Source organism: Medicago truncatula, chromosome 4, assembly GCF_003473485.1.
Source record: "Medicago truncatula cultivar Jemalong A17 chromosome 4, MtrunA17r5.0-ANR, whole genome shotgun sequence".
In the NCBI taxonomy this organism is placed as follows: domain Eukaryota; kingdom Viridiplantae; phylum Streptophyta; class Magnoliopsida; order Fabales; family Fabaceae; genus Medicago; species Medicago truncatula.
Genome location: NC_053045.1, coordinates 40,418,364 through 40,444,215, shown reverse-complemented (window position 1 = coordinate 40,444,215; position 25,852 = coordinate 40,418,364). Strand labels below are relative to the sequence as shown.

At 34.2% G+C, this 25,852-nt stretch overlaps 3 protein-coding genes across 6 annotated transcripts; 1 reads left to right on the top strand and 2 right to left on the bottom strand.

The window, feature by feature from the left end:
• Positions 1-26: 26 nt before the first annotated feature.
• Positions 27-14,559, bottom strand: LOC11445708 (peroxisome biogenesis protein 1). Of its 4 annotated transcripts, none has more exons than XM_024782016.2 (16): positions 14,072-14,556; positions 13,874-13,973; positions 12,301-12,789; positions 10,794-11,522; positions 9,981-10,072; positions 8,154-8,227; positions 7,797-8,016; positions 6,148-6,241; positions 5,849-6,003; positions 5,140-5,367; positions 4,617-4,817; positions 4,207-4,332; positions 3,990-4,051; positions 3,107-3,224; positions 1,624-1,908; positions 27-813 (listed from the first exon to the last, which is right to left on the bottom strand). In XM_024782016.2, the coding sequence occupies exons 1-16, from the start codon at positions 14,450-14,452 to the stop codon at positions 775-777; spliced, it is 3,393 nt and encodes a 1,130-aa protein (XP_024637784.1). In that variant the 5' UTR covers positions 14,453-14,556; the 3' UTR covers positions 27-774. The 4 variants fall into 4 exon arrangements, 2 of the variants coding, with proteins under 2 accessions (XP_024637784.1, XP_039689894.1); XM_039833960.1 differs by having other exon boundaries at positions 13,878-13,973; positions 14,072-14,115; XR_005646014.1 differs by lacking the exons at positions 27-813; positions 1,624-1,908 and having other exon boundaries at positions 3,866-4,051; positions 14,072-14,559.
• Positions 14,560-16,116: 1,557 nt separating this feature from the next.
• Positions 16,117-17,763, bottom strand: LOC11443405 (transport and Golgi organization 2 homolog). Its single transcript, XM_024781114.2, has 5 exons — positions 17,603-17,763; positions 17,334-17,517; positions 17,040-17,237; positions 16,747-16,944; positions 16,117-16,656 (listed from the first exon to the last, which is right to left on the bottom strand). The coding sequence occupies exons 1-5, from the start codon at positions 17,683-17,685 to the stop codon at positions 16,522-16,524; spliced, it is 798 nt and encodes a 265-aa protein (XP_024636882.2). The 5' UTR covers positions 17,686-17,763; the 3' UTR covers positions 16,117-16,521.
• A 7,079-nt stretch (positions 17,764-24,842) lies between these two features.
• On the top strand, positions 24,843-25,226 carry LOC112420918 (uncharacterized). The gene has a single exon (XM_039832768.1). It carries the CDS (start codon positions 24,843-24,845, stop codon positions 25,224-25,226), a length of 384 nt encoding a protein of 127 aa, XP_039688702.1.
• Positions 25,227-25,852: the final 626 nt, after the last annotated feature.

The following is a 25,852-nucleotide window of genomic DNA, read 5'->3' as shown; positions in this document are numbered from 1 at the left end:
AAAAATATAAAATCGCAAAATTTCTCTGATGATGCAGCGGCTTCTTATACTCATAAACTAACTCCAAATGTCAAGATAACAACAGCTCAAATTTTGGCAACACCATCAGTGGCAGAAAATATGCATATAAAACTAATTTGGCTCATTAAAAGAACTAATGATTATCAAGTATCGGATAGATGTAGTGCTTTCAAGAAACTGTGCTTGTAATATTGCAGATCTTACCATGTCTATGCAAAGAGGAAACTTGGACGAAATTGGCACGAGCTGAAACTTTATGCAAGAGTCGGCAGAATTAGTTTTTCATCAAATGTTTCTAAGCAAAAGCTGCTGCACAAAGCATGAAAGCAACTTGCCAAATAACAAAGCAGCCACTAAATCCTCAGAGCATACTAACTTCTTTGTGCCAAGACAGGGCTAGTACATTCTGCTCCGTATGACCAGTAGATGATTTTCTCATCAATGCACAAAACTCCCTTCCATCTCAGATTTTTACTCAAGGATTTTACTCCAGGCCTTGTAAATTTACAATTGAAAACAAATTTATGGTGGAAAAAAACCTAGAGAAGTGGAGACACGTTTTCTTTCCTATACTTAATTACCACATTGCTTGAGAATTCGCTTTATTACAAGTAATAAATTGAATATCAGTCATGCTACTGTACAAATTTACTATAGTAAGTTATAAACGAACAACAAAGGCATCTTCAGGAGAAAAAGAATACCGAAGGGCAACTTCCACCACATCAACAAACTCGCTGTATTACTTGATTGTCACGCAAGAGTTGCCTTCTTGCCTTTAATATCCCTTGACTGCAGCAGCCATTGTAAAAATAGAAATAAAATCTCATTACATAATTATTATTTACCCATGCAAGTCAGGGAAATAATGAAATTACCCTGTATGATCTGTATTTACTTAAAAAAAATATTGGATTATATTGGTAGTTGGTACATGACTTAAACATGTAGAGAAGTGTTTTAAGAAATTAAAACAAAAAGACTCCATAAGAGAAAGTCGAGGTTAACATTACACGGAACTCTATATCTCCTTTTACAGTTGAAGTTACATGACTATTTTCAGTTACTGAAGATAGTTTGAGACAGATTTTAGTGATTATAAAATGTACAGTGGTTTTAACAAGTTTAGACATATTTTGAGCTTGCATGAAGAAATGTTTACAGGACTAATGAGAAAGCAAGAATTGTTATGTTGGCTCTTTGAAATATTAACCGAAGATTTTCTAGAGTTGTCTACTAAACGGGCTGGTGTGTTTTGATTGATGCGCCATTAAGCTCAAGGTCAACTACCCAGTATCCACCAAGCAACAAGTTCCTACTCACAAGTTACATCCCTAAACAAGGTTTGAACACAGTTCCGTCGGAAACTGAATACGCTATAAAATTTGAAACTCGGATTAACTCAATGGTGTCACCTTATTAAGCTTTTAAGAATTATATGAAAGCAAGTTGAAGTTTTGTCGGGCATTTTCCCCCAGATCCATTTACGTGGGACTACCTGTGTCTAAGTGTGCTTCTAAACATAAAACGCCCAACTTCAACACAGACTTCACAGAAAATACAGAGACTGAGGAAAGGGAGGACAATGGGAGAGGGAAAAACCTGGGCAGCAACAGATCTCTTTGAATCCAGGAATTGGCGATAAACATTGTAGAGTCGTCTTTTCTCTTCCTCTGAAACAGATGGTCTGGTCTTGGATGCAGTGAGCTTTAGAAGAGCATCAGTAATAACTGGTGTTCTCTCCGACCTAGACGTATCAATATTGTCAAGGATATCATGAACTGCTGCAAGTTGCGCGTCTGAGAGGAGAGCTTGAAGATCAGCTCCACTGAACCCCTCAGTCATATTAGCTACTGTAGCCAAATCAATATCATTGGCCATTGGTAACTGCATCAATTAGATAGATATATATGTCAACAGAACTAGTGTATCCACGTAAAAAGGTAAGCTCTGACTAGTAAAAGACACATCTCTGGTGGAATTCAATGTTAACATCAACAGTGACTCCCAACGACAAACATATGATAAAACCTAATGCTTATAAATGCCCGATCTTTAATTTGGAAAGTTTCTTTCACAGTCATCTATACTAAAGCTCTTTGATCAAGCAAGAATGGTGATCTATTAGTTTTTTATCTTAAAAACAGTGGTCTGCTTTAAATGAAATACTCCTTCCGTCCCTAATCTTTGGGACTTTAGGGTCTGTTTGGGAGTTTAGGAGAGGATGGCTTTGGGAAAAAAGAAGGAAGTTGAAGGAATGAAGGGATTTGGGAAGGTTTAGATAAATTTTTCAAACCCAATCTATGATGTTATAATACTCTTAAAATTAAAAATATACTAATCACGAGCATTCATTTATCATTCTCAACAAAACCACTCCCAAAAAATGTGAAAAATTTCTATTCTCCATTTTCTGTTGAGTTCTGAATGATATACTTCTATTCTTTTGATTTTTCTTTCTATACTTCTTACATTTCAATTTCAAAGATTCTAATAGACTTTCCACCCAAACTTATGGGATATTACAAATTAGTATAGTGACACTAATAAGCATCCGATTTCTATCATTTAACAATGTCTATTGCCATGATTTCTTTACAAGATAAAATTAGGATCCAGGTATTTACTGCATAGGATGGGCATATCATATTGTGTAAATAAGGATATAATATGTTTTAATTATTCTATTAATGGCTTTGAAGCCTATATTGAAAATAAAATATTGTCTTGCTAACATGTCTATTGAAAATAAAATTAGGATCCAGGTATTTACTGCATAGGATGGGCATATCATATTGTGTAAATAAGGATATAATATGTTTTAATTATTCTATTAATGGCTTTGAAGCCTATATAAAAAGCCTCCGTTGTATAGTTGAGACACACGGTTTCACACTAATAAGCATCCGATTTCTATCATTTAACAATGTCTATTGCCATGATTTCTTTACAAGATATATGAATATGTAAACAGTGTTATCCGAAAAACTTTTACGTCATGTAAAAAACCCACGATGATATTATAACCAAATTAGCAAACAAGAAAAAAACAGGGACACAAATCTATAGTTACACTTATGCATACCTTTCTAGAAAGTACCGTAAGAATTTCCAATCTCTCCTGCCAAGATGGAAAGTCACAAAATAGAAGACGATCTAACCTACCCGGTCTCAAGAGTGCAGCATCAAGTAAATCTGGTCTACTGCTTGACATGAGAAGCAAACATCAAAATTATAAAAAAATTAATATTCATTTCCCATCTGTTTTCTTTCTGTATCTCAAAAATCAGAAGGAAGAAACAAACATCAAGTCAATTGCAAACTTACCACAGCCATGACATTTTTTCAATATTGTGCAATTAATGGGCTGATTTAGCTTAGAATAATGATCAACTGTGATTCTATGATTTTCTATGTGTAATTAATCTAGACCTTAATTTTTCATGTGCCTTCAAAGTTGACCCTAGTTCCAACATGTTAAACGTCTATCACAAGTGCAGAATTGGCAACTTGGATTTCTAATTTTTTGAATTGTTTAGCACCATTAATAAAATGGTCTTTACATGTAAATACCAAATGGATAAAGGTCAAATAGCATACTGAACATGAATTTACTTGGTTATATTTAATTAAGTACGTGGGTTAATTTCGGGTACCAGTGTTCCCCTAAAATTTAACTTGTTTATTAATCAAATCAGGTGGATTGACCCTTTTTCTTATTCAACCATGTAGACAACAAAACCCTGAAACTTCATTTTAGAGTAGATTCAGAGTCATAATTAAAGCTTGAATGAGAAATTTCCACCTGTAACTGTTCTAAATTAAGTGTAAGGTAGAAGTATACCCTGGTTGAACCTACAACCTTCTTTCCATGGTTTTATCCTTTCTGCTTTTGATCTTTTATTTCTGACCTTCAATTCAATTTTATTCTTTTATTTTTGACATTTAGTGTATGCTTGAATACTGACCTGGTTGCAGCGAACACAAATACACCAGCTAAAATCTCAACACCGTCTAACTCAGTCAAAAACTGAAAAATGAATATATTGAAGTCAGATTGAACTCAAAAAAAGGGCAACCCGGTGCACTAAAGCTCCCGCATATGCAGGGTCCGGGAAGGGGTCCCACCATGTCAAATTGAACTCAACAAAGTGTAAAATCAAAAAGTGAAAAATATATACCCACTTGATTAACAACACGATCAGTTACTCCAGTATTATCGTGCCCTCTCTTGGGAGCAATAGAATCAAATTCATCAAAAAAAAGCAGGCACGGTGCTGCAGCTGCTGCTTTAGAGAATATATCCCTAACCTGAAATCAGCATTCAAGATTCAGACATTCAGAGCAAAATCACTAACTTCAAAATGAAAAATTACTAAATATTGTACACCAAAACAAAAGAAAAAGCCTCGGTAAACAAAAATAAATTCAAGAAAATTCAGTTCACAGGCTAACAGTAAAAAATAGCCAGTTTTGAGGCAAATAAGAAAAGTTAACCTACAAAAATATATTTTGCAGAGAATATATAAGGATTAAGAAAGATACAAATAAATTTGAAAAACAACAATAGCCTAAAAAGTATTGTTGTTTCTTACAGCTTGTTCAGAAGCACCAATGTATTTGTTTAACAGTTCTGGCCCTTTCACTGATATGAATCTAAGTGAAGAAGCGGCCGCAGCTGCACCGACTATGTGAGTTTTGCCACAACCAGGAGGACCATATAGAAGGATATTTGACCGCAACCTTAATGGTGCTTGTGCAAAAGTTTTTGGAAACTTTGATGGCAACTCAATCATCTGGAAATAATTTAAGAACATAAATAAAGCAAAACTTACGAGCATATAGAGTAAATATGCAAACAAAAAAACCACAAGAACTAAATTATTGGTCAAGTAAGAACAAGTGTGGATTTATTCATAGCATGTATCACACTTGATATACACACGTCATGGCAAAGAGCCTTATTAGATATAAAATCACTCTTGGCCTCCACCTAGCTTAAGCATTTATAGGTGTTCTTAGTCTTGCAAACATTATTATTATTATCTAAAACAAGAAATTAGGAAACATAAAATAAACTGAGAAAACAATGCGTTGAAGTATTTAATGAATTCAGACCTCTTTAATAGCATTTCGAATATCAACAAGACCACCGACATCGTCCCATCCAGAACGGCCATCATCAGAAACAGATTTTGTGATATCGCGCATTGCAACTGGAAGAAAATCGTGCATTGCCTGAGAGAAATCCTCCTGTAGTAATGCAGGGCCCTCGTGCTCATAAATGACATTAGATGGCAGAAAACGGCGAACAGCGGCATGAACAGTTCTGTCAACTAATATTTCCTGGAAAAGTGAAATTTTAAACATTTGCATACAGGCATCCCAGACATAGTTATGGACAGATCAGTTGTAATAATATTCAAATGACAAACCAAACATCTACCAAAGCAAGTGCATGCTAATGAAATGCAAATGAAGCCATTGAAGTTGTCACTATATCGGGGGTAGAACATTACCATCATTTGTTTTACAAATAATAATCATGTAATTTTACATTCCTTATCTCTAATCTAGAACACTAGTGAGCCATATTTCGGCAAGAATATTATGCTAAATGCTTCATGAACAAACGCACCAACTGTTCAGCCCGAACAGCTCCAAATAGAATCAACAAATGCATATTTCTCTCGTTTAAAACATAAAAGCAACAAAAGGAACCATATGGTAACACATATCAATTAAACTGACAACTAGTAATTTTAAAATCAGTAAAGCCTAATGAATCAAAACTGCCTGAACAATTTTTTAAAAAGAAGTAGAATACCAAATCATAGCCATCATAACCATCACATTTTGCAGCCACATCAAGCAGGATGTCATCATTGCATTGCAGGTGTCGCCTTTGTATTATATGCTTCAACATAGCCTTGCGCTCAGAAGCGGCAGGAGCAGGCAGCTTAATGTGAAAGTCAAACCGTCCTGATAACAATAGAATAATGAAATTAGTAGCCAAAACATGAGAAATTAATTGCATATGAAAAAAAAGGAGAGATAATAATAGCAAAGATTCTTTCTAAGTTTTATTATAACATTGCAACGCTTATACATGCAGAAGTAGCAAACCTGAAGAGCTCAAAGATTGTGGTATATTCTCTAGGGACTGTATGGTAGCTATGAAGGCTATTGGTCCAAATCCACATGATTTTCGTCTCTTCTCCTGTGCAATTTTCCACTCAGACGATAAATTCATGATGGGAGAGAAAAATATATTCCATAATGATTGAGCGTCAAAATGAAGATACTGTATATTTAACCTCTTGAAAATTTCTTAGTATGAGAACTAATTATTAGTTGGCGATTAGACAGAGCATTATTATTTCTATACAAGTAATGATATTTGTACACTGGACAATTCAATAGGTATGGCACTGGGTTAATGGCGTTCAAAATCGTGGATAATTACAAAACGAGTTCGGTCAATTGGTACACCAAGATTGGATAACTCATTAACTATCAATTAAGTTTCATAAACCACGACTACGAACGTCAATAACCAATATTGGGTAATTCATCAACTATCCACCGTGCTTTGTTAATGGACAACTTGGTTAACAATGTACAAAATTGTGGTTGGTTGAGCTCAGTGGATGGTTAATGAGTTACCCAATTTGGGTGTACCTATTAGCCATACTTATGAACGTCATTAACCAGGTGTCTCAGGTGTCGAAATTTTCAGATGTATAAATATCATTTCTGTTTCTATATAGGAGTACAAGAAATCTCTAACTATTGATGGAATGTCTTCAAGATGAAGATAACCTGTATATTTTTTATAAGCAAATGTAAGTGGTTAACTTGCTAGGGGAGGAGGAATGTTAGTAGTGGAAATTGGAAAAGAACTTGTACTTAGCAAAGCATATGCTTTTAAAGATATTTCTTTATGGTTGAAAACAGTGTTTTAGGAAACATGAGAGCTTTCATCGTAATACATGGCCAACATAGGATTTTAACACACACCCTTCATGTTCAAGAATGAACATTTGTAGGTGGCAAGACATCATGGCTGTGGTATGTTGTATTACCATAGTACACCTGAGAATAGCTCAATAACCAGAGATTAACTCAACTACGTTGACTGAATGAACAAATCTCTGGATCAGCAAAGAAATTCTTCATTGACTGAATGATAAATTAAAAAAATATGGATATTCTATACATCCAGAACTGTCACTACTCCCAATCCTAAATCCTAATCCTTGCCAAATGACCAACTCTCCCTCTCAACACAACACCTATTCTCATTTTCATGCAACATACCTTATTTATTTCTTCTAATTGAATCAGTATAACTAACCCTTTTAGCTAAGAGACCTATCAAATTGCCAGAGTCATTATTGGAACACTTCAGCCATATACCTAGCAAATGTAGGATCTTGACAGATTTATTATGCACTTCCATCATTAAATGAGTACTTGATTTTTATTTTCATTTTCTCCCTACTATTTCTTAGCAAGATCTATATTAATCTATCACCTCTCCTCCTGTTCACAAGTATTCCTATTCTGATTGCTAAATTCTTTCATAAAACGCACAAAGCTAACTGAAACTAACCTACTAATGACTTTAAAGGCTGGATATCAACTACAAGCCCAACACTTCACAAAGGCAAAATTCCGATCAATATTTTAATATGCATCTGTTATAAGGAGCAACAACATGCATAACATTTAAGAGAATCAGCAGCACATAGCCCCAAAGGTATACTTCTTACCCCATATTCATCCATGATGTTGACCAGAAAGTCAGTGAGTCCAGCAACAGACATTGATGGCTGAGATCCTTCGGAATCAGAGGTAGAAATTATACCATCAAGATCATCAAATATGACAACAGAAGGTGCATGGTTTAAAGCTTCAGTTATATGGTTTGCAAGTTCTTGGCGAATAATTGGGACCTTCTCCAAAGCAAGTTTTGAGCAGGAAACAAAAATTCTGCATAGTATTAAATGGTGAAATTTTCAAAATCTGAACAAGAATAAATGTTGTTGTTGAACAGGTATAACTGTATATAGGGAAGAATAGGAAAGAAATAAGATTGGTGTGATCAATTATAGAATTAAGATTAATACGTGTGTGCTAAGATGTCTGCACGATTCTCAAGGGATTTTGCCACATTCATTGCTAGTATAGTTTTCCCAGAGCCCTGGAAAAAATTATTCAAAAATCAAATTATTAATAATTCACTCATATCAGGTCAGAAATCTTTTTTGTTTTTGTCTAGATCAGAAATCTGAAGGAAAATAAGAATGATTCACAAAGAAAACTGTTGAATCGTAGTATGAAGAGCTAGATCCTGAGATCAAAGACTATCAAATCAGCCAATTGAATACTCTGATTTGATAAGGACTGTGAAGCAACACCAAAATAAATTTTTCTACCAATTTGGGAGCTTTGGGCTGGGCTTGCTTTTCTCAAAAGTTATCAAAGGTAAAATTAGAAAAAGAAAAACTCTTGAAACACGTTTTCTGGTTTAGTTGATAATCAAGTAATTAAGTAGTTACTTACTCAGCACTATTTCAGCATTGTAACAAATTAAGTGATCATGAAAAATTAGTTTTACCAAAAACTGCACCGATGACTATTTACACATGATAAACTATCATAACTGATAGGCTTCTTTCAGGTGTATTTTCTTTTACTTGTTTCTTTGATTTGCTTCTGCTGTATGCTACTATTTTACAAGAATCACTGATTTTCCAACCAGTTTCATGTTCAGCTATTTTACTAGTCTGAAAAGTATTTCATATATTTTAGCAACAAAAAAAAATGAAGGCTTAGACGCACTTTTGGTCCCCATATTTTCGTTGATTCACGATTAGTCCTCTTTTTCTAAATTGAAAAATACAGTCTTCCAGATTTTTAAAAAATCTGAAATTTTCTCTACCACTGAATTTGGAGCTTATTTTTTTATGATCAGTCAAGTTGAATTATGATCTACCATAGGGTTGAGTGACAAATCTTATTATTTTCTACATCACCACTGAATTATTAGAAAATTTGACCCAAAAAAAAAAGTATTGTTAGAAAAATAAAACTTCAAATGAAAAAGAACAACAACAACCAAGCCTTTTTCCACTAAGTGGGGTCGGCTACATGGATCAAATGACGCCATAGTGTTCTATCAAAAACCATATTTTGATCCAACTCATTGACCTCTAAATCTTTTCTAATGGTTTCTCGAATGGTTTTCTTAGGTCTTCCTCTACCTCTTTCAACCTGTCTCTCCTCCATTTGATCTACTCTTCTTACAACGGCCTCTACAGGTCTCCTCTCTACATGTCCAAACCATCTAAGCCTATTTTCTACCAACTTTTAAAATGAAAAAGAAAAACTAAAAAAATCAGATTTGCCAAAAAAATATGCATTTTCAGTCACATCACCACTGAATTATTTAACATTATATATCAACAAAAATTTAAGTCATGATAAAGTTGTTGTCATGTGACCGAGAGGTCACAGGTTCAAGTCCTGGAAACAACCTCTAGTGTAAAAACAGGGTAAGGCTGAATACACCAAATGGTGGGACCCCTTCCCGGACCCAGCGTATGCGGGAGCTTTGTGCACCGGGTGGCCCTTTATGTATCATCAAAAAAAAGTCTGAAATTCAGTGGTAGGGAAATTTTTTGAAATTTAAAATGGAGGAATCAAAATCGTGAATCAGGGAAAATAGAAGGACAAAAGCTGTATTTAAGTCAAACGTGAAATATTAAGTAACAAGCAACACAAAAGATGGCAGTAAAAGGATTGTATAATGAACATCAAAGAGTAAACAAGTGATTGGAAGGACTCAAATGTCTACATATATAACCATCCAGCCATTAGAACTTCTAGTCTGTTAATATCCTGTTCATTATACGGTGAACTTAATATAATACAAAAATTTAAGTTGTACTCACCGAAGGTCCATATATCAGAACATGTCCAGGAAGTGGCAGGTTGCATGAGCCAAACCACAAACCACATGCTGAAGATAACAATACCAACATCCCTACAGTCAGCAACAAAGGCAAGTTAAATTAAATATTATTAGAGGGCATCCTTGTGCACAAGGGCTGCAACAGTTGTGGGAAAAAATATTAGCGAGCTGAACTCAAATTGATGTGCAGCAGCATCGTGGAAGAAAAGAGCTGAATCTCGCACACCTCAAACTAAATTCTAACAATTATGTGAATTGATCACCAATACTAAAAGCCCAAAACAACTCAAACAAAAATAGAGAATTTTAAGTAACAAAAAAGTTAACCAGACAAAACAGGTAGCACATATCAACTTCTACCCTAAATATAATAATATGCATTTCTCAACCTCAAACAGGTGAGGAGAAGACACTACTTGTATTCATACAAAAAAGAAGACCCACATCATTAACAAGGACCTACTAGAAAGAGATTGTTAAAAAGATACAAAATATGGAAATCAGGAAGTGTTAAACTTGCAATACACCCGACATCACTGTGCGATCCTTGTATAAATAGAAACAAATGTGGCACCTCATTTACCACAAATTTACTGTCATTACACATAATCTAGCTTACGGGAAAATGTCAAGGAATTAGGGAAAAAATTGCAAACATAACAATCATTATTTTAAGTATGGAAAAAAAAAATTGATGTCTTGAAAAAATAAAATGACACTTGATATGAAATCTTTTTGTTAGCTAAAGTGACGGTTAATATAAAATGGATATTTGACCCAAAAAAGAACATACTATCGATAACATCAGAAGCAGTTTTCTCCATCCAGCCAAGGAAAGATACATTAGAATTAATGTGGTCTTCAGAGGCTCTCTCTTCCATAGAATGAATAGAAACTGGATCACCCAATTTTATTTTTTCAAAAATCTTCAGATCATCGACGTTGATGTTACTGAGTCTTCCTCCAAGAGAAACTTCATATGCATTAAGTTTTCCATAATTCAGATCTCCTTCACCAAAGGTCAATAAAAATAACATTTCAACTGCATTGCCACTGTTTTCTGAAGAAGTCAGCCGAAGCTTCTCATCGCACCCAATCTTGTAACAGCTTGATTCAAAATGAAGCAAGGTTTTACTACTGATAACCAATGAATTAACTTCTATCCCCGTAATGGAAGTAATTGCCTCAAGGTGCGCAATATACCATAGTCGTACAAGACTTTGTAATCCCTTATGATTCTGAGATTGGTTTGCAACCACTTCCTCTTCTCTGTAACTAGATTCATCAGAAAGAGCCGCAACAACTTCACTGTGGATCGACCAATTAATGGTATCCAAAAAGAGATCAGAAGTAGCTTTTCTATGTATGTTTTCATCAATGTGATTCCTGTGGCTGTGATAATCATCTAGACCATCTTTCTCAACAGTACTCTCTTGCCTTAACAGTTTGAATCGACAAGGACAGAGAGAAATAGAAGGAATACTTTTTTCCAAAATAATATCACATGCCTTCAAATAAACCCCTGTGTAATCACAAAAACAATGTTCTCTTTTAAAATCTGGCACTGAAATTGAAAGGATGGTCAGATTATTCATCTGAAATATAATTTAAAAAGCAAAAGAAATCATCAAAGTATGACACACAGCCCACCAATATAAAGATGATAACTCAGGCTATAGCAGCTGTTAAAATTAAGAATCTTTAGATATTCCTTTAACTTTATAACTTCCTAGATTGGTTGTCTCCTATTGTATAAAACTCCCAAGGCTAGTGCTCACTAAATATGCATTCAATGCATTTATTGTAAACCCACTATAAATAGAAGGGTGTGATCTCATTATAGAGACACACAGAGTTTACACAGACTTCACATATTTTACAGCAGCAAAGCAAGCTTTTCTTATTTATCACGCAAAGAAAATATAGCATACTTTTAGCATAAAAATCCACCAGAAACAAGAGCAAACTTCCATAAAGCCTTACACTTCTCTCCTGATGCCATGTGAATTTCAAAAATATAAGTTTAAGTACCAGAGCAAATCCACTGCTTATAAAAATAACAAATAACTTATTCCCTGATTATCATGCTTGATAGCATGATGCAGTACTGAAATACAAGAATTATGAACTGCTGGTTTCCTAACTAAAAAAACAGATAAAAACAAAAACCAACTTCAAATACATTTAATAACAATTTCCTAAGCTCAATATCCTGCACATCTAATTTTATGAGCATGCATGTGATTGGTTCTAATATATTGTTGTTTAAGTAGGATGGATATTAGGGAAACTTAACGTACATGAATGCAGGCTAGCTCTCAAATAAAGGCGAAGAGACTTAGCTAGCATTACATGTCCTTTAGCCACGGATTCTGAAATCAACAGATGAACAACTGCTTGTCGATGTTCCTTCTTGTCCGTGTTTCCATTCTCAACTTCACTAACAGCTGAACCACCTTTGGCTTTCATAATATTGGATTTTCTTCTGGATTTACTAACATTTTCTTTGGATACTCTTGGTACTATGGAAACCAACTGAAGCATGTTAAATGAGAAGCGCTTGGCTGTTTCTGGATGAACAAAAGCAACAGAAGTAAGCCCTGCATGAAGCTCAACACCTTTGACATGAGTACTGGTACGACATAACTCATTTGGTTCTTGTAAACGGAGCAGCATCTTTGCAGTATGATCTTTACTATTGGAACCTACATGTGAATTTCCAGCTAAATCCGAATTTTTTTTGCGCGTCTTTGGAGCAACCTCAACTTCAGTTCCGGGCATGAGTTGTACTGATAAAGTGTCACGTGTTAGACATGCCTCGCACTATGGTATGGATATAAACAATAATTTGCTCAACAATTCAAAATAGACTTGTTTACACTAGACTTGTAAAAATCCACCGAGGAAAAGAATAACAAATGACTAAGCATCATACTACCTACCTCACCCACAACATCTGATATCTTCCTACTTTATAATATTTAAAGTGTTACAAAATCCTGTTTTATACTAATACCAAAAATAAATACCTATGAGAGAAAAATTGAGTCTATAGTACCTCTCAAAAAATTGAGTCTATAGTACCTCTCAAAAAATTGAGTCAATAGTACCTCTAAAAAAATTTAGTCAATAGTAAGTATGCATTTCCATAACAAAAAAATATAAAATGCATATGCAGTTAATTAAGTTGTTATTACTTATTAGGTTTAAAACCAATTGGACAATGGTTCATAGCAAGCCATTTCATCCACACACACACAAAATGATGTGTCAATAATATATTATACTTGGGTTGGTCTAGTGGTGTTGGCTTGGGACCCTGGAGTGAACTCCTCTCAAGGTCTCAGGTTCGATTCTCTTTGTACCAATTTCGGAGGGTAAGTTTGGTTTCTTCAATATATATATATAGTAAAATCATCCATCCACAACAGCCTAAGGGCCTGTTTTGCAAGCACGGTAAACTAGCTTATAGGCTCATATGACTAAAAAGAGCCCATTTGGTAACCGTAACTTTTTAATGAGCTTATTTTCACTAGTTGATAGTGTTTTTTGGTAAGCTGCTTCAAGTAGCTTATAGCCTATCATTTTTTCTCTCAATTTTATCCCTATTATCTTAATTGAAAAAAACTAAATATTAGTTAAACATGTATTTTTTGTGTCATTTCATATTTTTAACACTTTCAACCGCTAACTTTACCAAACACTCAAAATTCAACCAGGTATCTTATCCGCTATCATCAGTTGTCAACTAGCTTAAGAGTTATTAGCTAAAAAAAAATTCTCTAAACAGAGCCTTGAGTGAACTAGTTTAATTTAAAAGAGCATGAATTATAATTATGATATGTTAAAGGCAATAGGCATAATAATTCTTACCCACCGCATTCTTGGGAAAAACAGAAACAACGTGAAATGTGATGACAGTGTGATGATTCAACCGCAAAGGAAACCTCAGCCCTTCATGAACAATCCTAATCTGCAAAAAAAAAAAAAAAAATCATCATTTAAATTTTCAACATCCTTAATTGTTCATTTTTCATCTAAAAATAGAATTTGATTCGTAAAATAAGAAACCTGATTGAGAATTTGATCCTCAGCTTGTTGAGAATTAAGTTCCAAAATCTCCCAATCATCCTCGGTATCCGGCTCAATAGAAACGGAAGAAGCATGAGGGACGTTAGAAGCGACTTTAACTTGAATTGGAGAATGAATTGGTAGAGAAATGCATTCAGCGAATTGTTGAGAGATTTGTATGGTTGAAGAGGAAGAAGAAGTGGCGCCGGACCAAGCAACAAACCAGGAGAGAGGAGAGTGAGAGGGAGAACGAAGCTCGAGAGCGAGGATTGGTGGAAGAAGAGATGAGTCTCGTATGGATTGAAGAGTTTGGATTAGAGGTAAGGGGAGAGATACGAAACAGTTGTCTATGTTTCCCACCGCTTCAACTGTGAACTCCATCGTTACAATGGAAAATTGAGAACTCAGTTCAGTGAATTGACCATACACACGACTGTGGAAGTAACGATTGCGGTAGGCAACACTCAGGAAATATTATTTTGATGGAATAAATTAACATTAAATTATTATAAATAGATTTTGTCAAAAGAAATAATTATAAATAGTTATTATTTTATATGAAAAGTAATATGTGTTGGATTTATATAATTTAAATATATTTCATACAAAATTACTTGTCTTGTAAATTTCTTCTATTACTTAGACACAAGTTTGAACCATTTCATATCATATTTGTTTCTACAGCTTCAAATATCACATGTTCGATTCAAAAATAACCTAAAAAAAGAAAAAGTAAAAAAGTGTAACACCAGACAAGAAAAAAAATGTGTCACGCCATGCACAATGGCACGACAACACTAGAAAACAAAAACTTTACAAAATAGGGTATTTTAATAAATAAATCTCATAGTAGGTCAAACTGATATTTTATTTTTTTTCATTTCAAGGTAAAAAAAATATTTTGAATATCACATCGTTGTGTCATGGAGACCAATTTGTTAAAAACATTTTTGTATTTTTTTATAATAGATTAGAAGTTGATGTAACCATAAATGTAAATTCATTTGTAAGTATTCTTTAAGCTTTAAGTCATCCTTACTTTTGGATTAGAGCATCAAGAAAGAGTAGGACCAAATAGTTCAATCCCGGGTACATTGAAAAAAGAAAGCTGGTTTTTTAAGGAATTTACACCAAGCTTATGATAAACTTCGATTTTTAGTTAACTCAGCACCAACTCTTCGATATATTTCTTGCTTTAAGTATTTCTGATCCCATCCATAAAGAGTACGACCAAATAATTCAAGGGTAGTTGCTGAACCATACCACATTCAGCACAATATCTCTATTTTGACTGAAATTTACACAAACAATCTCATATTGCATTTGAGGAGCCAATCTTACTATATAATCATTTCACAAACTTTCAATGAACATCTCCAGTTAAACCTCCGTATGCAACACAACGAAAATACGCTTTACGAGAGCCATATGTATTGACTTTGTAACAATCATAGGGAGGGAGTCCCATGCCACATGAATTGATCTTGACTCTGAAGTCATTGTTGCTTGAAAGATTCTGGTTTAGAAGTGCAATGAACCTTACTTGATTAGGACTTCAGAGAAATAATTCCTTACCAAGTTTGTGTCATGAGAGAACACTGGATTATTTCAATCCTTTCAAATTGAGGAGGTACAATACCAAAGAACATGTATCAATCTCCCTACCACTGGTCAGTGTCATTTGTAGATATTTTTCAATCAATTCAGTCATGAAAGCCCAGGCTAATGAATATGCTCCAAGTATCTTGATTAATATGATCCTTCAGTTAAAAGGTCCTCTTTGACAGGCTGGTTATCCTTGCTATGCAGAACTTTATAGGTAAAAATCTCAGTGAAATTTCCCTCGGAGGTTAAATTCCAGCAGGGAAAATGTATCTTACCCGGAGTTTGATGATTTATGGCAGCTATCTGCAACGTTCTACACGGTTGCAGAGGGTTCCAATTTCTTATTTTGTGACCACTAAGCAAAATTATATATAACTCAAATTGCACAGTGACATTATAATAGCAACCCAAAACAGAAGTGACAATCTGAATTTAATTGATAACATAAGGGAAAAAAGAAGTGTGATCCACGCTGAACTTTTATTTATAAGGAGGGCACAGTTAAAATTCTATTTATACTAATTATACATCATAAAAGCAAGCTAGCCCCAAGGTGAGCATGTGCTCATTCTGAAACCAGTGCATGGTGCAGGTGTCACTATAACGTATAAAGATCAACAACAACAACAAAATAATCTGAGAGGGAAAAATGTGAAAAACAAGTTGACAAAAATAAGCAACTGATCCAATCCTCACTAAACAGAGTAAGACTGGACTGGTTGATTAAATTCGTGAGGAGAAACCACTTTATTCATACTGACAGGGTGCTAGTGAGTGGCTAAACCATAGTATCTAACTAACTAAACATTCTTTTAAGCAACAGAATTAAACCACATCCCTGCCATTCACCGTGTCTCACTGATCTGATAAGTTACCATGTTATCTTTCCATTGCTTCTGATCCAGATGTTTCTCATAGAATGTGACTTCTTTGTTTGATGTAACAAACAAAGCAGAGGTGCTCCTAGTACCATATGGCCCCTAAACACAAGTAAATTCTCAGCTGGTGTCAAATGTAAAATCCAGGTTAGGCTTAAGCATGCAAAAAAGTGAAATGTGTTAATTAGTTACCACTGAAGGAAATTGAGTGTCGACAAATATCGAACTCAAAGGAAATTCAAATTCTGGAGGACGAATCCCTGGTAGCAAGCACTTATCATCATCTTTAACTGTGTTTGTCATTAGTTTCTCAACCATTTCTTTTATAGGAAATTCACCGTCACCATACTGATCAACAAGCTCTTTGAAACTATGACGCAACCTTTCAGCCTTAATGAAAAATGTAATTAGTAGTGTCAAAATTCAGCTGGTGTAAATTAATTAGCATTTGCATACAAGAATCAATTATTAGTAACTGTGTATACCTTTGACCAAGGAGCATCCAATGATGCATTAGTCAAGACGTGAATTCCAGGGGTAACAGAAAGATAACCATGATTTGGTCTATTGAAGACATAAACCATTGTGGAGGTGCAAATATCAGCTAATACGAGGTTGAATCCGTTGTATAGATGAGCCTCTTTGAGCACTTCCTCCGCAAACTCCTCGGGACTCTTATCGCTCTGTTGCCAAAAATATATAAACCATTAATGAATGCATAACAGAAGACGCACTTGAAGACTAAACTTGTGACAAACAGATAGAGTGCATGAAATGACCTGAAGAAAACGAAGTGGGAGATCGCCTCTAGTGTTGGACTGTGGAATGTTTTGGAGTTCTCTAAAATTGGTGAGAAAAGCCAACCTACCATTTTTAGAAGAAGCCAACCACGTACCACCGCATAGTACATCTCTACCACCTAAGATTGTTTCGCCGTCCCACCATGCCAATGGTTCTGTGGGTCTTTGCCATATTCAACATAAAAAAGAGAGTAAAACAATTAATAAAGCGTTTGCGTGAAAAAGGAAAATATGTAAGTGATTAGTACCGAGAATGAAATTCGTCTCTGTTGAGTAAGAGGAGGAAGGGGTATTTTGGATGAGATTGCCACATGAACACCGTTATACACATAGCTGAGCTTGATTGATTCACTTTAGTTTGGAAAAGCCTTGTAATAGTGTAACCATATTAAGGTTGTCATTTGTCCATAAACAATGTGAATCACTTGCCAACAATCACTTTAATCTTCACTTTTTTATTATTAGGTCAAGTGTCAATGTAACGTATAGTAAAAAAAAAAAAGGATCTCGTAGGCGTACATATTTAATGGAATGAGGGTAGAATAAACGTTGAAAAAATTGTTTCGGCCTTCTTGATTAAAATCTATAAAATTCATCTAAGAGACCCCTGAGTTTAGCTCACTTGGTAAGGAATAATACATTTACATGCAGGTTCGAACCTCGGACACCTCATTTATTCACCTTTATGATGAATTTCTCTAGCATATATCATGTACAAACACGAGAACAAATGTATCATGCTTAAACACATCCCAACAACATTTTTTTTTTCTAAAAACAAAAAATTGATTTAATTTTTTGGAGAAAAGTGTTTTTTTCTTTAAAATAAAGGATAAGTGTTTCTTAGTGTGCACTTAAATAATATACATCTCTTTATGTGGATATATAAAATTAGAATGATTTGGTTCTCTTCCACTTATAATACTCTATCGTCTTAAAATAATTGTCCTTTAACATTTTTTTAAGTTATGAAATAGATATCACTTTAGAATATTAGCATTTTTTTCCACTATGATATCTTTATTTATTGAATTTATCAAACTTAAAAACTTTATTAACTACAGTTAATAAGAATGTTTTAATAAATGATACTAATTTTACCATTAAAATCAACACAATTAATCATTTTCTTTAAAATTATGCATAAATCTTAAACAAATATTATTTTGAGATAAAGGGAGTAAATGTATGAGATCAAGTGTAACTTTGAGAATAACAACTTTAAAATTGTTGTCATTGTGCTATTACTAGACAAATGTTATATGAACAACCAAAAAGGTTGTCCACACCGTTAATTACTACGATTCGCTGTACAAATTTATTTTTTTAATCATTTTTAATTACGTGGGTTTGCGTGTCAGACTTAATTGTTTCTTATAAAAGCTACCGCGTGGAATGGGTTGTAGAAATTTGGTTGTCAATATAACGTTGCTCCTATTATTAGGTCAACAAATTTCTTTTCTTCTTTTTTTTTTAAGAAAGAATCAATTCAACAATTTAATCTCTCTACTTGTGCGAAGGAGATATTATGTTTACACCTAAAAAAAAATTCTCTCAACTTGTTCATGAAGAAATACATATAATGTGTGGGGAGAAGCTTTAACCCCAAATTATCCACTTATACACAAGACTACTCATTACTTGTAGAAAGAAACAAAAACAAAAAAAAGACTAACGACTGGTATTTAAATTATATAAAATCCTTAATTTAGAGACATAAGATTAAGGTGGGAAAAACACAAGAAGAGAGGTGAATTGTGTTAGTTTTTTCTCGTTTTTAATTGAGTCAGAAGTTCAACTTCTGATAGAGTTCAAAACCTGAAGCAATGTTCACAGTTAAGTGCAACGGATATAAAAGAGATAGAGAAAGAAGAAAGAGACACAATCAATTTATCATGGTTCCTTCCGCAATCCGAAAGTAGTTCAGTCCTCTTGTAACTTGCAAGAAATTTTTTACTATAATCACTCAAGATTACAATGGCTCAAGCACACAAGCCAGAGATTTCATATACTCAAGCACACAAGTAAGAGACTTCTAACAAACAAATATTACAAAGAAAAATTGATTGGTTGAACACTTGATATACAATCATAGGTGTTCACAAATGCAAAATAGTTCAGACTCTAGACTTAAGAATTTATAAGATATGAAAGTTTATAAGAAATTTTAAGTGTTTGATGCCTATTAAACTTGACAGGGTTTTGACACTTGTAAAATTGTAGAGTCTTGACATTTAATCTTCAAAGTCTTCAATCCTTTGCATATAGGTATAAAAGAGATGTTGAAAGAGTGCCAACGCGTCATAGAGTCGTTTGAGAAGCTTGATCCATCATAATTGATTTCTTGCTTGATTTGGTTAATGTCCTATGATGGAATGAATTTTAATTATTTCCTTGACGAGGAATTAACTGTTCTTTTCCAATGGACACAGTTGTAGCTTCGTATAATTGCACATGGGAATGTTGGAGGTAGTGGTCGTACACTTTGTCCTTCTTTGTACCTTCACTTGACAATGACATCCATTGACCTTCTGACATATTCAGAACCATTGTGCTTGATCTTCTGAATAATTCAGACTTGATCTTTAAGGCTTCAACTCCTTTGTCCCTTAGCTTGTTTAGATCATGACCTTTAGATTCTAAAAGATCTTCAGAGTCTGATTGATTTCAGAGTCTGGATGACCTTCAGAATAGGGGTGGAAATAGGCCAGGCCAGGCCAGACTTTGATAGACCTGAGTCTAGCCTACGAAAAAAATTTACAAGCTTAAGCCTGGCCTATGGCCTATCATTGACTGGTTTTCTTGGTCTGACCTATTTAAAAGTCTGACCTGGCCTGAAAGCCTACTTTAAATTAAGGCCATCAAATAGTTTTAATGTATGCAATTATTTTAATCTATTTTTTTTAGTAGATAGGTATTAGTAGGCCGACCTATTAGGCTTAACATATTTTTCTAGAAACCTAAGTCTGACCTATTTAACTAAACATAGTTTTTAAAAAGCCTAAGTCTAGGCCTCTAAACAGGTCAGGCAAGGCCAGGCCATAGCAGGTCAGGTCGCAGGCCCCTGTAGGTCGGCCTAGCCTATTCCCAACCCTACTTTAGAGCCCGACTGTAACACCTCGTTTTCCCAACTTGAAATTTTTTGCATATATCAAAGTAAACAACTAAAAACAGGATGCTACACTTCTTTCAAATATAAATATAGTAAAGTTACTATTTATTCAATCAACTCATGTCATTAATTTAAAATCTCAATGCAGCGGAAAACATTTAAATTCAATATCATGTTGGCACAACGGCCTCAACTTAAACAACTTAATTAAAATCCAGTTTAAATAAATCTTCAACATAAAATCGTGATAAATACGTAACACATGGAAAACAAATACCCCATCCCGTTATGTATCAGAGCGACCCTAAGACGACGACACGTGAGAGAGTCATCTCACTTCAACAACTAATCTTGATTACCTGCAAGTTACCCACGTAGAGGCAACATTTCCAAGCAGAAGGGGTGAGATTTCACATTCAATAATAATAAGCAGATAATTCATCAAATGCATTTAAAAACTTAAACATCATCAATTAATAACAATAATTATTCATACAGGGCTTCATTGATAACTCATTGAAAAATGACAACTTAAAGACTACGACAATGCGACATCAACTTCTTAAACTCGACAATGCAACTTCAACTTCTTAAACTCGACAATGCAACTTCAACTTCTTAATCATGCATGTGGTACCAACCAGGGCATCAAGCCCTCAACATATAGAGTATAATTATACTCACAGGGCATCAAGCCCTCAACTTCAAATGAGTATGCATGGACTCAACAACGTACAACTTAGACAACTCCATAACTTATATGACTCCAATATCTTGGAATAACAACTTACAACTTTACAACTTAGACCAACACTTGCAACTTAATGACAATAATGATTCAACAACAGCAGAGACAACAACATAGCAACATTGATAACAACAGCTTGAATGATATAAACAATAATATTTTCCATATCATACGTTTTCAACACATTATATAAATATCTTAAATTAATCAACAATCATTAATCATTTGATTCAGGCTCTCTGTAAGTCTATAACTTAATAACAACCTCCACTCCTATCCCAGGATCAACTCTCAACATCACGTGCGACAAAGATAGCAAGAACCCTACACAAGGTTGACTGCCACTGAGTGGCTCGCGAGGCGAGCCACTCTACTCGCTATGGCGAGTTCAGGAAAAGGGTACTCGCTATGGTGAGTTAGCTACTCGCCGTGGCGAGCTCAAACTGATTGCTCTCGGGAATTTGACATTTTTCACTCAAAAATCTCATTTTCAACTTCCTTATGCCCAGATTAAATCCAAAAACTTGCCTAATCATTCCTAAACAGGTTAAGGCACTCGAAACCATCTGAATCTTGACCTTTAACATTAATTCACAAAATCATGTTTTTCTCATTGGGTAACTCACTATGGCGAGGGATTCACTCGCTATGGCGAGCGACAACTAGGGTCACTCGCGAGGCGAGGGGTTTTACTCGCAAGGCGAGCGATGAAGTTCATCACTCGCGAGGTGAGATCAGTTACTCGCTATGGCGAGCGATGAATGTCAGCTCGGGCAGAATTGCTGATTTTCTCAAAACTCATCCAATTCAATGGTTCTAACCTTAAAACTTATTCTAATCATTGTTCTATGAATAGTCTAAGGTCTGGACACTAATTCTACATCAATTTAACAGGTTTCTACTCTTAATTGATCAATTCTCCAACTTTTAACCTAATTCTTAAATCTTCCAAAACTACATCCTAGAACATGTTAAATCCGAATCTCAGAATTACACAACTTAGAATTAAAGAAGATTAGTCTCACCCTTACCTTAGGTTAATCGATTGCAAGCTTCTCCTCTTAGGTGCTTCTCTTCTCTTGTTTTCTCCCTTTTTCTCCAAAAACTTGTTTCACGTAAAAACTATTATGACTCTCTTTCTCCTATTTATTTCCTCAACCCTTTTTATCTTATTTCCACTTATTCCACCAAACTCTTCTAATTTCCAAAACAGCTCCCACAACTTAATCTTATTTTATTTTCAAAGCTTATTCTATTAAATAATAAAATAAGCAACTTAATAAATCAGCACATCACAAAAATTATATAAATCACATAAGTCATAAAAATAGACTCTAAACTTAATAAAATAATCAAATAATTAAATAGGGTGTTACACCGACTCCTTCACATTCTGATTTGCAACATAGCTTCTCATGAAAATCCTTGTTCTTCAATTTGTTCTTTCAGAACCAATATTTTGATTAAGACATCTTCAATTGAACTATTAATACCTTGTTATCATCAAAACTTAAGAGACGTTTATTAAAATCAGAGTAAATAGGCAATTACCCCCTGAAATTGTAAGTTTCATCAATTACCCCGCTGACGTTAACAAAACTTCAATTACCCCCTTGAAATTGCACAACGTTAATCAATTTACCCCCTCCGTCAAATTCTTATGTTAGTCAACATCACGTTTTGCAAATACCCCCCCCCCCCCCCCCCTGAAGTTTTGAACTTATAAGCAAAATGCCCCCCGAACTTGAAAATTTATATATTTTTTCTTATACTTGACTCAAAAGACATTAAAGGCAAACAATTAAGATAGTGGTTGATATCCTTGTAAAAATGTATAATTATAATATTTTTCAGCTTAGCTACATATTTAAATTAATATGCTTTGTTTTATAAATAGATTAGATGACATTTTTTTAAACTAATGATTAGATGACATTGTTTCTAACGGTTTTAGTCTGCAATAATTACCTGATTAAGAAAATTATACCAAGCACACTATCATCATTCAGGAATATAATTCATTACCATGTGGCATCATCTACTATTTTGAAATAACAGAGGATATGAAAGAATTAAACGAATAGTAAATAAAATACACCTCTTAGATTAAGCAGTAGTCTCCTAAATCTTGCTTTACCTTTGGATTGGAATTAGAGATGCATTAGTTTGTCAGTAAAATTAGAAACTCATTTCACATATCTTTTGAGTAGTATGAGAAAAAAAATATAAATTTTCAAGTTCGGGGGCATTTTGCACATAAGTGCAAAACTTCAGGGGGGTATTTGGCAAATGTGATGTTAACTAAAAGAAGAATTTAACGGAAGAGATAAATTGATTAACGTTGGCAATTTCAGAGGGTGATTGAAGTTTGGTTAACGTCGGGGAGTAATTGACGAAACTTACAATTTTAGGGAAGTAATTGTCTATTTACTCTTGAATTTATTATTTTGTTCAACATAAGGTGCTAGCTCATTGAGGTTAGATGTCTCAATTTTTGTTTCTTTTAATTCAAGTGTTAACTCATTAGGAAGAGCCTATTCTAAATTGAAGATAAGAAATGATATTTGTACAACTATTTTATGATAATTTTCTCTTTCATACTTACATTATATTTTTATTATCTCTATTCTTTTTTCTCTTTACATTATTTTTGATCAATAGAAATAGAAAAAAAAAATTATCACACTAATTGTCAAAAAACGGTTGTTCAATGATTAACGTCATTTCAGTTTCCAGCAAGTTTAAATGGACGGTCTTTGATGTCCGGAATACATCCATTATAAACCCCGAATCTGACCGCCATGTATTGTCCATATCCTAATAGGTGTTCAGGTTTGACTAGACAACTCAAACTTTCTGAGTAGTAATAAAATACTACTACTACAGTATTACACATCTCATTGAAAGTCACAGAACAAACTTTAATTTTATGAGTCTGAGTCCTTATACTCTTCTCTCTCAAGAGCCCAATCAAGGTCTTCACCGCATTTATCCACAAGTTTCTCTCATCTATAAGAACGTCATCTTCAAAGTCAAATGGAAAAGGTAATCTTTTTAGCTTTATTACTTACTATTACCATTGTCTCCTTCCTCCCTTACCTTCTCACAATAAATTACATTCCTGCATTCTTTTTTTGTTCTCTTTTTTTATATGCATATAATCCTGACAATACTAAACGCATGCCCATTATGTAAAAGTACTACAATAGAAAAATTCACTCCTTAGACCACTTACAACGGGCATGTTGAAGAAACAAAATTAAATAGTTGAATGGTTGTAATGGAGTGTTGAAAGTGAGATGGATTAATTGAAGTTGAAAAAATTCAACATGTTGAATGAGGAGGAAGTGGGGGCCACACAAAATATTTGGTAAAATGTTATTGGTTGCTTTGATTTTCCAAATTTTTATCTCATCCTAATTATTTGATTTGAGGTCAACTATTTCATAGTAAATAAATTACTATTATTTAATTTTTTTTCTTCGGCATAATTCATAATTTTTTGTCTATAAATAGAGATTTGGTTCATTTGATTTGAACACAAAAAAAATTGACTTTTTTCCCTCTATTTTTTCTATTTAGCCTCCAATAAACTCTTGTTTGTAGCTCTAAACATCTTCTTAATGAAATGGATTCCAACAATAACTCTTTTAACACCCAAAGTTCTACTAAAAGAGCCCACGAGAATGATGCAAGTGATTCCAACTCCGTAGGATCTAGTGCTCGCCCAATGAGGAGGGATGTAGCTAAAAAAAAGGGTAAAAAGAAAAGCAAGGGTGCAGCCTTGGAATCGGTCAATGAAGAGTGGAATGAATTCAAACAATATAAGGAGAAAGAGTTGGAACTATTGAACCAAATAGCCATGAGGCAAGAGGAGGCTAACCAGTTGTTGAAAGAAAGTACCGAGGTTAAGAAGATGAAGATGTTTATGAAGCTGAGTTCAAGGGAGCATCTAGATGTCCGGAGCAAAGAGCTGTTGGAAAAGTTGGGCTGCGATCTGTTTGGAAATTAATTGTTGTCAAGTCGTTGTTTGTATTTTGTCACCTTTTGCCTTATCTATTGTTTAACTTCATTGTATTATTTGTTTGGAGTCCGTCCATTTCAATCTGAACAAGATACATATGCTCAACATTGGACAAATTATGATCAGTCTGAGACAAGTGGGTCTAGTACACTTGAGCCATTTTCAACTAAGGTGCTACCTACATTTGTGAATCATGTGCGTGCTAGATCTGTGATGTGTGATTCAAATGTACATCACGAATGGCAAGCAGATCTAGTCAAACACATATGGGCAAAGTTCAAAATGTTTCTTGATGAAATAGATTGTTTGTGAGTTGAGTCTATTGCACTAATTAAGTTATGTGTGTTTTGTAACACCCTATTTCTATTAAAGCAATTAAACATGTGAATAATTCATATATTCAAGAAATAGACGCTACTTTCACCAAATCAAAGGAAATCAAAATCAAATCAACGGTCAACATGCATGTATATAAAACCTCATCAGTCGCAGCGGATACAAATTCTTATACATCAAGCATACATGTCATGTGATCTCAAAATACATAAGCATAAAACTCTCCAAGTCCGACACATGGACAAAATCTCAAAATATAAAAATAATCCAACAAGATC